At 41.7% G+C, this 13,841-nt stretch overlaps 1 protein-coding gene across 1 annotated transcript in view; it reads left to right on the top strand.

The window, feature by feature from the left end:
- The window catches only part of LOC121303694 (polyunsaturated fatty acid lipoxygenase ALOX15B-like), a 36,433-nt gene extending 22,811 nt beyond the window's left edge, over positions 1 to 13,622 (top strand). Inside the window, exons 9-13 of the mRNA XM_041234458.1 lie at positions 464 to 633; positions 9,199 to 9,320; positions 10,786 to 10,886; positions 13,034 to 13,204; positions 13,339 to 13,622. Coding sequence (XP_041090392.1) covers positions 464 to 633; positions 9,199 to 9,320; positions 10,786 to 10,886; positions 13,034 to 13,204; positions 13,339 to 13,518 — 744 coding nt within the window. The 3' untranslated portion in view covers positions 13,519 to 13,622. The remainder of the gene's footprint in view (positions 1 to 463; positions 634 to 9,198; positions 9,321 to 10,785; positions 10,887 to 13,033; positions 13,205 to 13,338) is intronic.
- Positions 13,623 to 13,841: the final 219 nt, after the last annotated feature.

Raw genomic sequence — 13,841 nt, 5'->3', positions numbered from 1 at the left:
CATTTTTTTTTCTTTTCGCTCTGTAGTATTGTTTTTCAGCCTTGTGCCTTGCGGGAGCCTGCAGCTAAAGTTTGACCTACCTGCCGGGTCTTACGCACTGACTGTTGGTCGACGTGTGCTCTCACTCCTGGCTCCAGCCTGAGCTAGAAAGTAGCTAATGCACGGGGTCGTCTTATATTCGATTATTTGTTAAAATAATATATATTTTTTTTTTTTAATTATTATTATAAGGCTGTGTTGCCCATCTTGTCTTCAACTTCTGTATAGATTCCGCTGGTCAGTCGTTTTTAACAGAAATAACACAATAAGGAATCTATAGCTCCCTTCACTGTTACACCCAATGCAGAGGCATGCTGGGAGCTGTAGTTTATTAATCCCTTTTGCCCATGTACAGCACTGTACATAACTATTACAGAGCTGTGTCCCTGTCAGACACTTTATTCTGTATTTTATGCTGGACTAGGCTTTCAGTATTGGAGGAAAGGGACTTCATAAACTGCTGCAGAAAGCTCACAGCTGTGTGACCTACAGCTCCCTCTGTCTGCCGGAGGATATTACAGCAAGAGGAGTAGAAGGCATTCCCTGTTATTACTACATAGAGGACGGGATGAAAGTGTGGAACACAATCAACAGGTGAGAGAGACACAGTGGACAGGATGTAACTGTGAAAGACAATCAACAGGTGAGAGAGACACAGTGGACAGGATGTAACTGTGAAATACAATCAACAGGTGAGAGAGACACAGTGGACAGGATGTAACTGTGAAAGACAATCAACAGGTGAGAGAGACACAGTGGACAGGATGTAACTGTGAAATGCAATGAACAGGTGAGAGAGGGGAGAATTGAATTGAAATTGAGAGGGAGGATGAGGGAGAGACAGATATAGTTAGAGAGAAATAAACAAAGATAGGGGGATAGGCTCGATATATAGACAGAGATAGAGAGACAAATAGATAAACAGATAAAGATATAGAAAAATATATAGGCTATCTAGCTAGCTAGCTACATAGACAGACAGGCTAGAAAGACATATCAGTATAGGCCCCGATATTCTAAACTTTTGCACACCGCACAGAGGGGTATGCGAGTTGCAAATCACCGTTATGCTCATAATTTGCCATTTTCGAAACGTATTTTTGCGTGTCACAATCCTGTCTGCACTGTGCACTAATATAATGTATGCAAAGAGCAATATTGGGTGAGTTGCTGACAATTTGCGTGATCTTGCTATTTTCCAAAGTTTGCGGCAGGCATAAATCCAGTTTCAAGGCACAACATGGAGCTTTTAAAAAGCAAGCCTTAACTCCACACACACCACTCCAGCACTCACTCAACACTGAACCCAGGAGCTTTCCAAGGTACAGCAACAGCAAACACCCAGCGGTCATACAAGGAACACTCGGCTGAATCTAAATTTCCCATTACTCCCCACTCCCGGGAAAAATAATCTACATTTTGGTGGTCTTTCCCTGCACAGATGTACCATGTGGTACATGAAGGGCTGCAATTGCAGATAGCACTAAGTTATTCGGGCATTGCTGTGCTTCATCGTGCTTAACCACGAGTGGGGCGTGGTCTGTGACAAGACCTTTATGATACTACCGCAGTGGGTAGTATCGTAAAGAGTGAGGAGCCCATTTAATGGCCAAACACTCCTTTTCGACTACGGAGTAGTTGTGGTCCCAAGGAAGCATCTTTTTACTCAGATACAGTATTGGGTGTTCTACTCCGTCTACCTTTTGGGACAAGACAGCACCCAAACCCACATCCGATGCATCAGTGTGGAGGATTAATCTCTTGGTGAAATCTGGTGTGATAAGAGTAGGGGCCTAGCAAAGTCTACGTTTAATAGTATCAAACGTCCCCTGACACTCAGCTGACCACTTAATTACATTTAGAGCACTATTTTTGGTGAGGTCAACTAAAGGGTTCACCACTGTGGCATACTTGGGGATAAAGCGGCGGTAATAACCAGCTAATCCCAGTAGTGACCTCACCTGAGTCTTTGTTTTGGTGATCGCCACTATGACAATAGGACTGCACCACTCACTCCTGGAAGGTTCAATCACCCCAAGCTCGAGCACGTCCCATATATAAGAACATAAGAACATAAGAAAGTTTACAAACGAGAGGAGGCCATTCGGCCCATCTTGCTCGTTTGGTTGTTAGTAGCTTATTGATCCCAGAATCTCATCAAGCAACTTCTTGAAGGATACCAGGGTGTCAGCTTCAACAACATTACTGGGGAGTTGATTCCAGACCCTCACAATTCTCTGTGTAAAAAAGTGCCTCCTATTTTCTGTTCTGAATGCCCCTTTGTCTAATCTCCATTTGTCCACCCCAGGTCCTTGTTTCTTTTTTCAGGCTGAAAAAGTCCCTTGGGTCGACACTGTCAATACCTTTTAGAATTTTGAATGCTTGAATTAGGTGGCCACATAGTCTTCTTTGTTCAAGACTGAACAGATTCAATTCTTTTAGCCTGTCTGCATATGACATGCCTTTTGAGCCCGGAATAATTCTGGTCGCTCTTGTTTGCACTCTTTCTAGAGCAGCAATATCTTTTTTATAGCGAGTTGACCAGAACTGAACACAATATTCAAAATGAGGTCTTACTAGTGCATTGTACAGTTTTAACATTACTTCCCATGATTTAAATTCAACACTTTTCACAATGTATCCGAGCATCTGTTAGCCTTTTTTTATAGCTTCCCCACATTGTCTAGATGAAGACATTTCTGAGTCAACAAAAACTCCTAGGTCTTTTTCATAGATTCCTTCTCCAATTTCAGTATCTCCCATATGATATTTATAATGTACATTTTTATTTCCTGCGTGCAGTACCTTACACTTTTCTCTATTAAATGTCATTTGCCATGTGTCTGCCAAGTTCTGAATCTTGTCTAGATCATTTTGAATGACCTTTGCTGCTGCAACAGTGTTTGCCACTCCTCCTACTTTTTTGTCGTCTGCAAATTTAACAAGTTTGCTTACTATACCAGAATCTAAATCATTAATGTCGATTAGGAATAGCAGAGGACCTAATACTGATCCCTGTGGTACACCGCTGGTTACCACACTCCATTCTGAGGTTTTTCCTCTAATCAGTACTTTCTGTTTTCTACATGTTAACCATTCCCTAATTCTTTAACTCTACTTTGAGTACTACTGGGAGGATCTCATCCGGCCCAGGGGATTTGTTTATTTTAAGAGCTCCTAGTCCCTTTAACACTTCTGCCTCAGTTATGCTAAAGTTATTTAAAACTGGATAGGAACTGGATGACATGTGGGGCATGTTGTCAGTATCTTCCTTTGTAAAAACTTGTGAAAAGTAATCATTTAATATATTTGCTATTTTTTTTTTCTTCCTCTACGATTTTGCCATTTGTATCTCTTAAACATTTAATCTCCTCTTTGAATGTTCTCTTGCTGTTGTAATATTGGAAAAACATTTTGGAATTGGTTTTAGCTCCCTTAGCAATGTTCATTTCTATTTTTCTCTTGGCCTTTCTAACTTCCTTTTTGACTTGCGTTTGCAGTTCCGTGTACTCTTTCTGTGTACTTTCTTTTTGGTCCTTTTTTAATGCTCTATAAAGTGCCTTTTTTCGCTGAATATTTTTTTTTAATTGATCTATTAAACCATTTTGGCAATTTAGTTTTACATTTAGATTTGTCTACTTTAGGGATGTAATTGTTTTGCGCCTCTAGTACTACATTTTTGAAGAACAACCATCCTTCTTCTGTGGGTGTTTTCTCTATTTTACTCCAGTCTACTTCTGTTAGTCTCTGTTTCATACCTTCATAGTTTGCTTTTCTAAAATTGTAAACCTTAGCTTTAGTCATTACTTTTGGGGTTTTAAAAAACACTTCAAATGAGACCATGTTGTGGTCTGAGTTTGCCAGTGGTTCTCTGACCTCTGTTTTAGTTATTCTGTCTTCGTTATTTGAAAAGACTAAATCAAGGCATGCCTCCCCTCTAGTCTGTGCCTTGACAAATTGTGTTAAGAGGCAGTCATTTGTCATTTCCACCATTTCAATTTCATCCTTCGCGCTACCCACCGGGTTTTCCCATTTTATATGTGGGAAGTTGAAATCCCCCATTGGTATGGCTTCTCCTTTGCTACACGCATTTCTAATGTCATTGTGTAACAGATTATTGTGCTTACCATCTGAATCTGGCGGTCTATAGCATGCTCCTATTATTATGCCCTTTGAATTTTTGTCCGTTATTCTGACCCATATTGATTTGGTTTTATTTTCTTTGTCCAGGTTTAACACCTGGGCTTCAAGACTATTTCTTATGTATAGCGCTACCCCTCCTCCTCTTCTGTCCTGCCTGTCTTTCCTATACAGTGTATACCCACAAATATTATATTCGTCCCCATCACTCTCAGTCAACCAAGTTTCAGTAACACCTAACACATCATAGTTACTTGTTAGTGCAGTAGCTTCAAGTTCTAGAATTTTTTTTCTGATACTTCTAGCATTTAGATAAATACATTTAGTGGTTGTCTTACCTGAGTTGTTGTTCTTGTTCTGATGCAGTCTCCCTTCTGTTTTTTGTTGATTTCTCCCCCCTTCCTTTCTAGTTTAAATGCTTCTGAACCTGCTCGAGGATTTTTTCTTCAAGTAGACTGGTTCCCTTGTTATTTAAGTGCAGTCCGTCCCGTCTATACAGATAGTCCTCGTTGTAGAATGTGGTCCAATGATCAAGATAGGTGAAGCCTTTCCGTGTGCACCGCGTCTTCAGCCATGCGTTTTGATTAATTATTTCCAGCTGTCTATATGGTCCTTTGCAAGGTGCCGGTAGTATATCAGAAAATACCACAGTTTTGGTTTTCTCTTTTAATTTCCATCCTAGCTCTCTGAATGAAATTAAAAGAGAAAACCAAAACCTCTTTGCGAACACCACTTTGTCAACTTTCTTGGATCCGGTAAGTTCTCTCTCGTACTGTGACCTCTGGTGGAGAGATAACGTCATATTCAACCAAGTTAGTTCTGCTGGGCAAGTCAGAAAATACATTGCTGAACTCCTTAATAATTGTTGTGCTAGTGGTCTCTGGACAGGGGCCTAAATCATCCTGTACATCGTCTGGGGCATAAATAAGGCCTCCCTTGCTTTCCAGGCCTTTAATAAATTTACATGATAAATTTCACGTTAATTATGGCGATCGGGCTGTCTAATTTCATAAATCACCTTTCCAATAGTCCGAATCACTTCATATGGCCCCTGCCATTTAGCACATAATTTCGATTCTGAGGAGTAAAGCAGCAGCATTACCTTGTCTCCTGGTCGAAAGGTTAGAATTAATGCATTTTTATTGTAATGCTGCTGTTGCTGGTGCTAAGTCGCTTTGAGGTTGTCCTGGGCCAAACGACCGACCAAATCCAGGCAATTTCTTTGTAGGAGCTCATGCTTCACTACATTTTTGGATGAGCCTTTGTGCTCCTCCCATCCCTCTCTCAACAGATCGAAGATGCTGCAAGGCTGTCGGCCGTACAAGAGCTCGAAGGGGGAGAACCCTGTCGAACTCTGCGGCACCTCTCTCACTGAAAAAAAAAGGTAGGGGACAAACGATGCCCAATGCTTTTGCTCTTGGTTTACAAAATGTCTCAGCATCTGCTTTAGGGTCTGATTAAAACGTTCCACCAAACCATCCATTTGTGGATGATAAACAGATGTCCTGATGGGGCGTATTTATAATATTTTATACATTTGCTACAGCGTGTTAGACAGAAAGTTGGTTCCTTGATCAGTCAAGGTCTCCTTGGGCATCCCTACTCTAGCCACAATCTATACTAATTCTTTGGCAATTGCAGTGGCACTAGTGAACCTCAATGGAACTGCCGCCGGGTATCGCGCTGCATAATCCACCACCACTAATATATGCATGTCCCCAGAATTAGAAGGTAGCAAAAGGCCCACTATGTCCATTGCAGTGCGCTCAAAGGGGGTGGAAATAATCGGCAGTGGAACCAAAAGGGAGTGGCTCACTCGACCCGGTGCTATTCGCTGACAATCAGTATGGAGTCCTACCCAATAGAATCGAGCCAATATCCATTCCCTTGTTTTGTCAGTTCCGAGGTGTCCCACAAAAGGGATATCATGCGGCAGCCTTGTGACCTCGGGCAGACAAGATGGGGAACCAATAATTGTGTTACAGACTGTCCTGTAGGTTTACCCTATACAGTAATTGCCACACTGTGTGGAAATACTAGCATCTCAGCACCATCAACATCCTTTCCTTCAATAGACTGGACCTGTCCTCAAGCGTGCACTAGTGATGGGTCATTATGTTGACCCCACACTATGTCCGCGCTTGAGTACCACATGTCCAGTATATTGAGAGGGGCAGGAGTAGCATCTGCCTCAGATGGCCTAGTAACCTTGCCCTCTCAGTCACACTGCGTTCCAACCCCCTTTGACTGCTCCAATGGTGACAAACGCCATTCTCCCACCAGCCCCCAGCTTCGTCTCATTAATGCTCCCTCCCATTTCCATATCCATCTCTTTATTTGTTTTTCTTGGATGAAAAAGGGGGGAAAACATTTCAGTTTAAAAGGGAAAAACTAAACCAATTATTTCCCTTTCTTTTTTCTCTGCCACGTTTATATGTGTGGTTGAGCCATTAATTTACTAATTCTCTATAATTTGGCCAGTCTCGACCCAGAATTATTGGGTGTGGTAGCCTTTCCGCCACCCCAGCTACTAGGTGGCATTTTGTCTGTCCTACCGATAAATGTACTTTTAGGGTGGGATTTAATTACGGTCTGCTCACACCCGATGTACACTAATGCATGGGTTGTCACCTTGCATAAAACTGTATTAACAATACAACGACCATTTTCCCTGCGCTTACCCGCTTCAGATGTCCAGTTGCATGCCACCACATCACACTCCATTGCCGATGGGCATGACCTGGGCAACGGGGCCGGGGTAGCAGCTTTACCCCTGCTGGGGGCCAACCTTGACCTCCATGAGATCTGGGAGGTTCTAGGAGTTCTAGGAGGTCTCGGTCCCAGTGTTGCAGGTGGAGCAGAGAGAGGAGGTGGTGTGCAGCTGCTCTGGTGGATGGGAGCTGTGGTCAGGTTGGTGTGGGCTGAGACCAGGGAGTCCTCACAATCCTCAGCCAGTTTTATCGTTGCTTCCGGCGTAGGATGGCTCACTTTACGAGGTTGCAGTCGGCGGCTTCTGTGTCCGTCATGACCTGATATGCTGCCTGAGCCTCCCCAATCAGACAGGGTCCCAGCTGGCTCACCCAGTACATTCTGGGCCATGACGCGGTGGTAGCCAGCTGCTTGAAAGAGACCAGGTAAGGGGGTCATCCTTCGCCGTCATTTTCAGCGTCTTTGCCTTTGGGGCCATCATCACGGGTGCCGTTGGTACTGTGGTCTGGATCGCCAGACCGACCTTCTCAACCAACGACGTGTACTGCTCCTGTCTCCATCTCTCCGCAGTCTCCTGTCTGCTGTCCAGCACCTGCAGCATCGCTGAAAGTGCTGCTTGATCCACAGTCCCGTGTTCTGACACCACTTGTGGCAAAGTGGTTAATAGTATGCAGGTGGTCAAAGAACAGACAATTATAATCCAGGTGCAAAAGTTTGGTTTTATTTCTTTCATGTCCAGTGCCTGAAGGCAAAACAAACAGTAAATAATAAAGCTGGTAAGCAATACAGTGGCATGTATTACTTACTTTATAATCCCCGGGTTGGCCCCGAAATAATAGTCCCGCTATTGTATCCCCACATTAAACACAAAACACATACACAAGTCCCTTTAGTGCGTGAATTAGTGATTGTGGTACAAGTTCAGTTTATTGTGATACGAGTGAAGTGCTGTTCCAGGTTTGTGCTGGGCTCTGGCGACAGCTCCGGAACCTGTTAGCTGTCTAGTGATAAAAAGCAACAAATAGACAGAACAAACAAACACGATACGCATACACGGAACACAGGTCCTTCTGGGTCATTTTTCATTAACCAAAACGAAGGAACAGATTACGTCGCATCGACCCCTATTTATACCATCACTCAAGACCCCTTGATAAACAGTTGCAGCCGCTCCTCCAATCCGCGGCTTTGCCTTCTGGGTCTATGAGTTAGTGTACCGAACCTCCACCCGTTTTCTAAATGACCAACTTCCTTTTAACTCTTGGAACGAAGTGTCAGACCAGGTAGTTCAGAGTATTCTGTTTCTGTTACCTAGCGCCCTCACAGGTCGGGAGGAAGGTTTATCACCAAGAATCATTGTCTTTTGGTCACAGGAGATGAGGAATATTCATACGTACTGTACTCCTGTAATAGCTGCTTGGCTGGGTAATGTTAACGGTTCATTGCCGTGTAGTATTCCAATTCTGCACATTCTCCTATAGCTCTCTGTTGTGCATTTCTTGGTAATGAATGCGCAGGTGGTTTTGCGAGTCACAAACAGATTTGCTAATTGAGCAAAAACTGCTATTTTCAAACCTCGCGCAACTGTTTTGTGCCGTGTTGGAAAATACACATTTTTGTGCAAAAGCACTCATTTTTGCGAGGCACTCATTTTGCGAGAGGATTGCGCGTTGCTTCGAATATCAGGGCCATATACGTTTTAAAAATTGTTGATTTAAATATTTTTTTCTTTTACCACCTATTTATGTAGTTTTTCAAGGAAAATGTAAAAGCGTGGAATCTCATGGAAGTGATTTCTGACCATCTAAAATGAGTTTAAAGGGTGGAATATCCCCATAAACTGCCAACAGCCCTAACCACACAGGCACCAAAATATTTACTACACACAATAGATGAATGAGTTACCATGTTTCACATACAGGGTGTCAATCTTTATGTCAGCAGCTGTACATGTGTACGTGTATTATTAAAACGAGACAGATGATGAATGATGTAATAGTGGCTGTGAGGAAGCATATTATAGCTCACATTTAGAGGATGCCACAATGATATATAATTTGCTTTATTAATGAATTCATTTAGATTTTGAGTAATGTGTTTTGGTATGTAACTATTCCCTATTTGGCATGTAACTAACCCGACCCATAAAATGTTTTAATAATTAAAAAAAAAAAAAAAAGATTTAAACAAGTAATCCAATTTTTTTTTTTGTTTGTTTTAATCTAAAAAAATCACCAACCCTTCCAGAGGCTCGTGGGTTCAAATTCAGTTATATAATATTTTGTACTTGCCCTTTATTTTCCCGGTTAGGTTTGTCGAGGCAATGCTTAAGTATTACTACCCGAGTGACAGAGATGTGGTTGAAGACACAGAGCTGCAGGATTGGGCAAAAGAAATATTTTCTAATGGCTTTCTGAATCGCAAAGAATCAGGTGAGTTTTCATGTTATCAAGTTTTCATGTTATCATACTTATTAATAAAGATCCCCAGAACTGTATTACAGGTTTCACACTAGAGAACTGTATTGCAGTTTCACAGTTCAGTACACAACTGTATTGCAGTTCCACAGTACAAAACTATTACAGTTCCACAGTACAGAACTATTACAGTTTCACAGTACAGAACTGTATTACAGTTTCACAGTACAGAACTGTATTACAGTTTCACAGTACAGAACTGTATTGCAGTTTCACAGTGCAGAACTGTATTGCAGTTTCACAGTACAGAACTGTATTGCAGTTTCACAGTGCAGAACTGTATTGCAGTTTCACAGTACAGAACTGTATTACAGTTTCACAGTGCAGAACTGTATTGCAGTTTCACAGTACAGAACTGTATTACAGTTTCACAGTACAGAACTGTATTGCAGTTTCACAGTGCAGAACTGTATTGCAGTTTCACAGTACAGAACTGTATTGCAGTTTCACAGTGCAGAACTGTATTGCAGTTTCACAGTACAGAACTGTATTACAGTTTCACAGTACAGAACTGTATTGCAGTTTCACAGTGCAGAACTGTATTGCAGTTTCACAGTACAGAACTGTATTACAGTTTCACAGTACAGAACTGTATTGCAGTTTCACAGTACAGAACTGTATTGCAGTTTCACAGTGCAGAACTGTATTGCAGTTTCACAGTACAGAACTGTATTACAGTTTCACAGTACAGAACTGTATTACAGTTTCACAGTACAGAACTGTATTGCAGTTTCAGAGTACAGAACTGTGTTACAGTTTCACAGTACAGAACTGTGTTGCAGTTTCACAGTGCAGAACTGCATTGGTTTCACAGTGCAGAACTGCATTGCAGTTTCACAGTACAGAACTGTATTACAGTTTCACAGTGCAGAACTGCATTACAGTTTCACAGTACAGAACTGCATTACAGTTTCACAGTACAGAACTGTATTGCAGTTTCACAGTGCAGAACTGTATTGCAGTTTCACAGTGCAGAACTGTATTGCAGTTTCACAGTGCAGAACTGTATTGCAGTTTCACAGTACAGAACTGTATTGCAGTTTCACAGTGCAGAACTGTATTGCAGTTTCACAGTACAGAACTGCATTACAGTTTCACAGTGCAGAACTGCATTGCAGTTTCACAGTACAGAACTGTATTGCAGTTTCACAGTACAGAACTGCATTACAGTTTCACAGTGCAGAACTGCATTGCAGTTTCACAGTGCAGAACTGCATTGCAGTTTCACAGTGCAGAACTGCATTGCAGTTTCACAGTGCAGAACTGCATTGCAGTTTCACAGTACAGAACTGTTTTGCAGTTTCATAGTACAGAACTGTATTACAGTTTCACAGTGCAGTACAGAACTCTATTACGGTAATATGTATTGTATGATAAAGTTGGCATGTTTGATGGTGTGATTTTTCCTTTATTGTTACAGGTATCCCAGACTCCTTTAGTACAGTCAGTGAACTCAACAAGTTCCTCACAATGATTCTGTTTACCTGCTCAGCGCAGCACAATGCAGTTAATGCAGGTCAGGTGAGTAACAGAAACAATGGAAGTGTGTCTCTGATTGATATCAAATATCAATGCTGAACTAACCTGATACCACTCTATCCCTGTGTGTAAATTTGTGTATATTTGAATGTTCCTTCGTCTGCATGATGTAGTTTTTGTTAGGAAATTTACTAACCAACTGTAGGACCTCCCAGAGACAGGTGTATTTAACCTGAAATCATGTGATTAATTGCACACAGGTGGACTCCATTCAACTTATTATATGACTTCTAAAGACAACTGGAGCTTATTTAGGTGTGTCATATCAAAGGGGGTGAATATTTATGCAATCAATTATTTTCTGTTTTATATTTGTAATTAATTTAGAACAATTTGTAGATTTTATTTTTCACTTTGACATTATGGACTTTTTTGTGTTGATCAGTGGCAAAAGCTGGCACAATGCTGTAACACAATAAAATGTGGAAAAGTCCAAGGAGGGTGAATACTTTTGAGAGCCACTGTAAATATTTTTTAAATTTTATATATATAACATACAGAAAAGGCAGGTCCCGACCAAACAGCATGGGTTTAAAGCCAAACGTAGTTTGGGCTCCCGAGTAGCATATCCAGTAAATGCACTCCCTGGATAACCCTATAGCATCCTATAGCCCGGAGGTCGCTGGTTTGAATCCGGGCTCTGTCATTGCCGGCAGTGGCTGGGAGCTCGCAGGGGGTGGCACGCAATTGGCCGAGTGTGTGTGCAAGCCAGCTGTCACTGGATCTGCATTAGACCTCCAACGCGATAGGTCCGGTGGCTTCACTGTGGGCTTGCAGTGCGAAGAAAAGAGAGCGGCTTGACCACACACGTTTCGGATGATGCCTGTTCTTGTCTTTGCCTTATTTCAAATTGGGAGAAAAACAGGAGTAAAACAATTGCCATTTCCAAAAAAATAAAGAGCGGTAAGCAGATGTTTTGATGGATGTAGCGTACATCTGGGACAGTAAAAACAGCAGACCAGGGCTGTGCTTGTGACATTAACGGAAGATCCTCTCCTCTCCTCTCCCAGAGTGCAGAGAGCTGCAGGCTTTTACTTACTTTGACCGAGGAGTTAAATTATCAATTCTCTCATTACCCCCCGGCCACATTCTGCACAAGTTTATTAATTGTGTGGCTGCCAGCTAGTTTAACAATGCACTAGCCGACAGCCACATATCACCACAAGTTTTTAAATTAGCTACTGGCAGAGGATGTGCTGCCAATCTCGTCTCTGCCAGAACAAAATGAAAACAAAACAATAACAAAACAAACGCACGGCTACGCCGTCATAAATACAATACATAATAAACCCAAATAATAAATCATAATGCAAAACACAAAATAAACTGCACAGGGGTGGATGGGGAAACCCTGTTCTAAAAATACATACTGTACAGGGCTGCTCGTCCTGTTACAGGTGTGTTTTTAAAAATGGGTTGCTTAATTAGGTTTTTCAGCTTTTTGGCACACTGAACCATTTTCCTGCGTTCATAAAACAGAAGTCATGTGGGCTATACTATATACATTATACAATTAAAATGTTACCGGCCCGGTCGGGCCTGTGGTGTTTCATAACTACCGGCCAAACTGGGCTCTCTACTGGCCCCGGGCCGCCGGGCCATGGTTAATGTTGAACCCTGTTATTTGTATGCTTCCCATCACACTTGACATCACATATGACATCATCAATAAACCCCTAACTTTGTACCTCAATAACTTTGGCCGTGTTTGTCAGAATTACTTACCGATTTAAATGTTTAGATATACTTTTACAAAATTGTCGCTACCTGATGTAGTTTCCAAGATCTGGATCCCCCTTTTTAAATCTTTCCCTTTTCACCCTATTCTTAACGTGTTTTGGTTGTTTTTTGCGCTTGTGTCATGTAGAGAGAGTTGTATGTTCTGTGTCTTACCTGATTACGGCAGTCTGTAGTTGCTTGTGTTGTCAGGTTCCTTTGGCTGCTTGTGTGGGGGTGGGAATGGCGAGTTAGGGTTAAACATACAGTGTTGAATGTGTATATATATATATATATATATATATATATATATATATATATATATATATATATATATATATATATATATATATCTGTCTGTCTCTCTATATGTCTCAACCTAAACCTATTCCACCACTGCCCGTTCCCTTCAGTTTGATTTTGCAGCTTGGATGCCCAACGCCTCTCCCACCCTGCGGCGCCCCCCTCCCTCCAGTCTGGGGGAAACGACTGAACAAGACATCCTGGAGAGCATCGCTGATGTTAACAGCACCATTCAAAGCCTGGCAGTCGTCTGGTTGCTCAGCCACAAGTACCACGACTTTGTGAGTGTCCAAAAAAAACTATTTCCCAGCATGTGGGTCATGGGAACTGTAGTTCTTTTTTTTTAAAGGAAGGGCATTATGTGAATATCTATGAAGCTATATCTATTTAGCTCCTTCTTCTTTTTCTGTCTCAGGTTAAACTGGGTGATTACCCAGAGGAGCGATTCACAGAGGAGACCCCAAAAAAGCTGATTTCAAAATTCCAGTCTGACTTGCAGCAAATTGATGATGAGATAGCGCTTCGCAATAAAGGCCTAAAACCTGGATATCCTTACTTGAGACCAACACAAGTAGAGAACAGCGTTGCCGTCTGAGTGTTTAAACCTCAAATATCACAGCTATTCTATTGTAGCATAACTGTAACTGCAATTGTAATGAAACAGCAATCAGTGGTTCCAAATCCTGGTCCTGGTCCTGGTCCTGGTCCAGAAACCCAGACCCCCCCTGGGACGACCCCCCCCCCAGACGTATCAATATTGTGACACAGTTAACACTGTTACAAATTTACAGTATAATTGTAAATCTCGAAAAACTACTCACTTCTAAATCTTTTATAGTCATTTTTGTATTACTTTAATATAAATACATGTTAATTTGGATTCATATGTTGTTGTTTTTTTCTGACTTTATGTGAACG

The sequence above is a fragment of the Polyodon spathula genome, chromosome 35 (genome assembly GCF_017654505.1).
Source record: "Polyodon spathula isolate WHYD16114869_AA chromosome 35, ASM1765450v1, whole genome shotgun sequence".
In the NCBI taxonomy this organism is placed as follows: Eukaryota; Metazoa; Chordata; class Actinopteri; order Acipenseriformes; family Polyodontidae; genus Polyodon; species Polyodon spathula.
The sequence above is the reverse complement of the archived record's forward strand: the minus strand, read 5'-3'. Positions and strand labels throughout refer to the sequence as shown.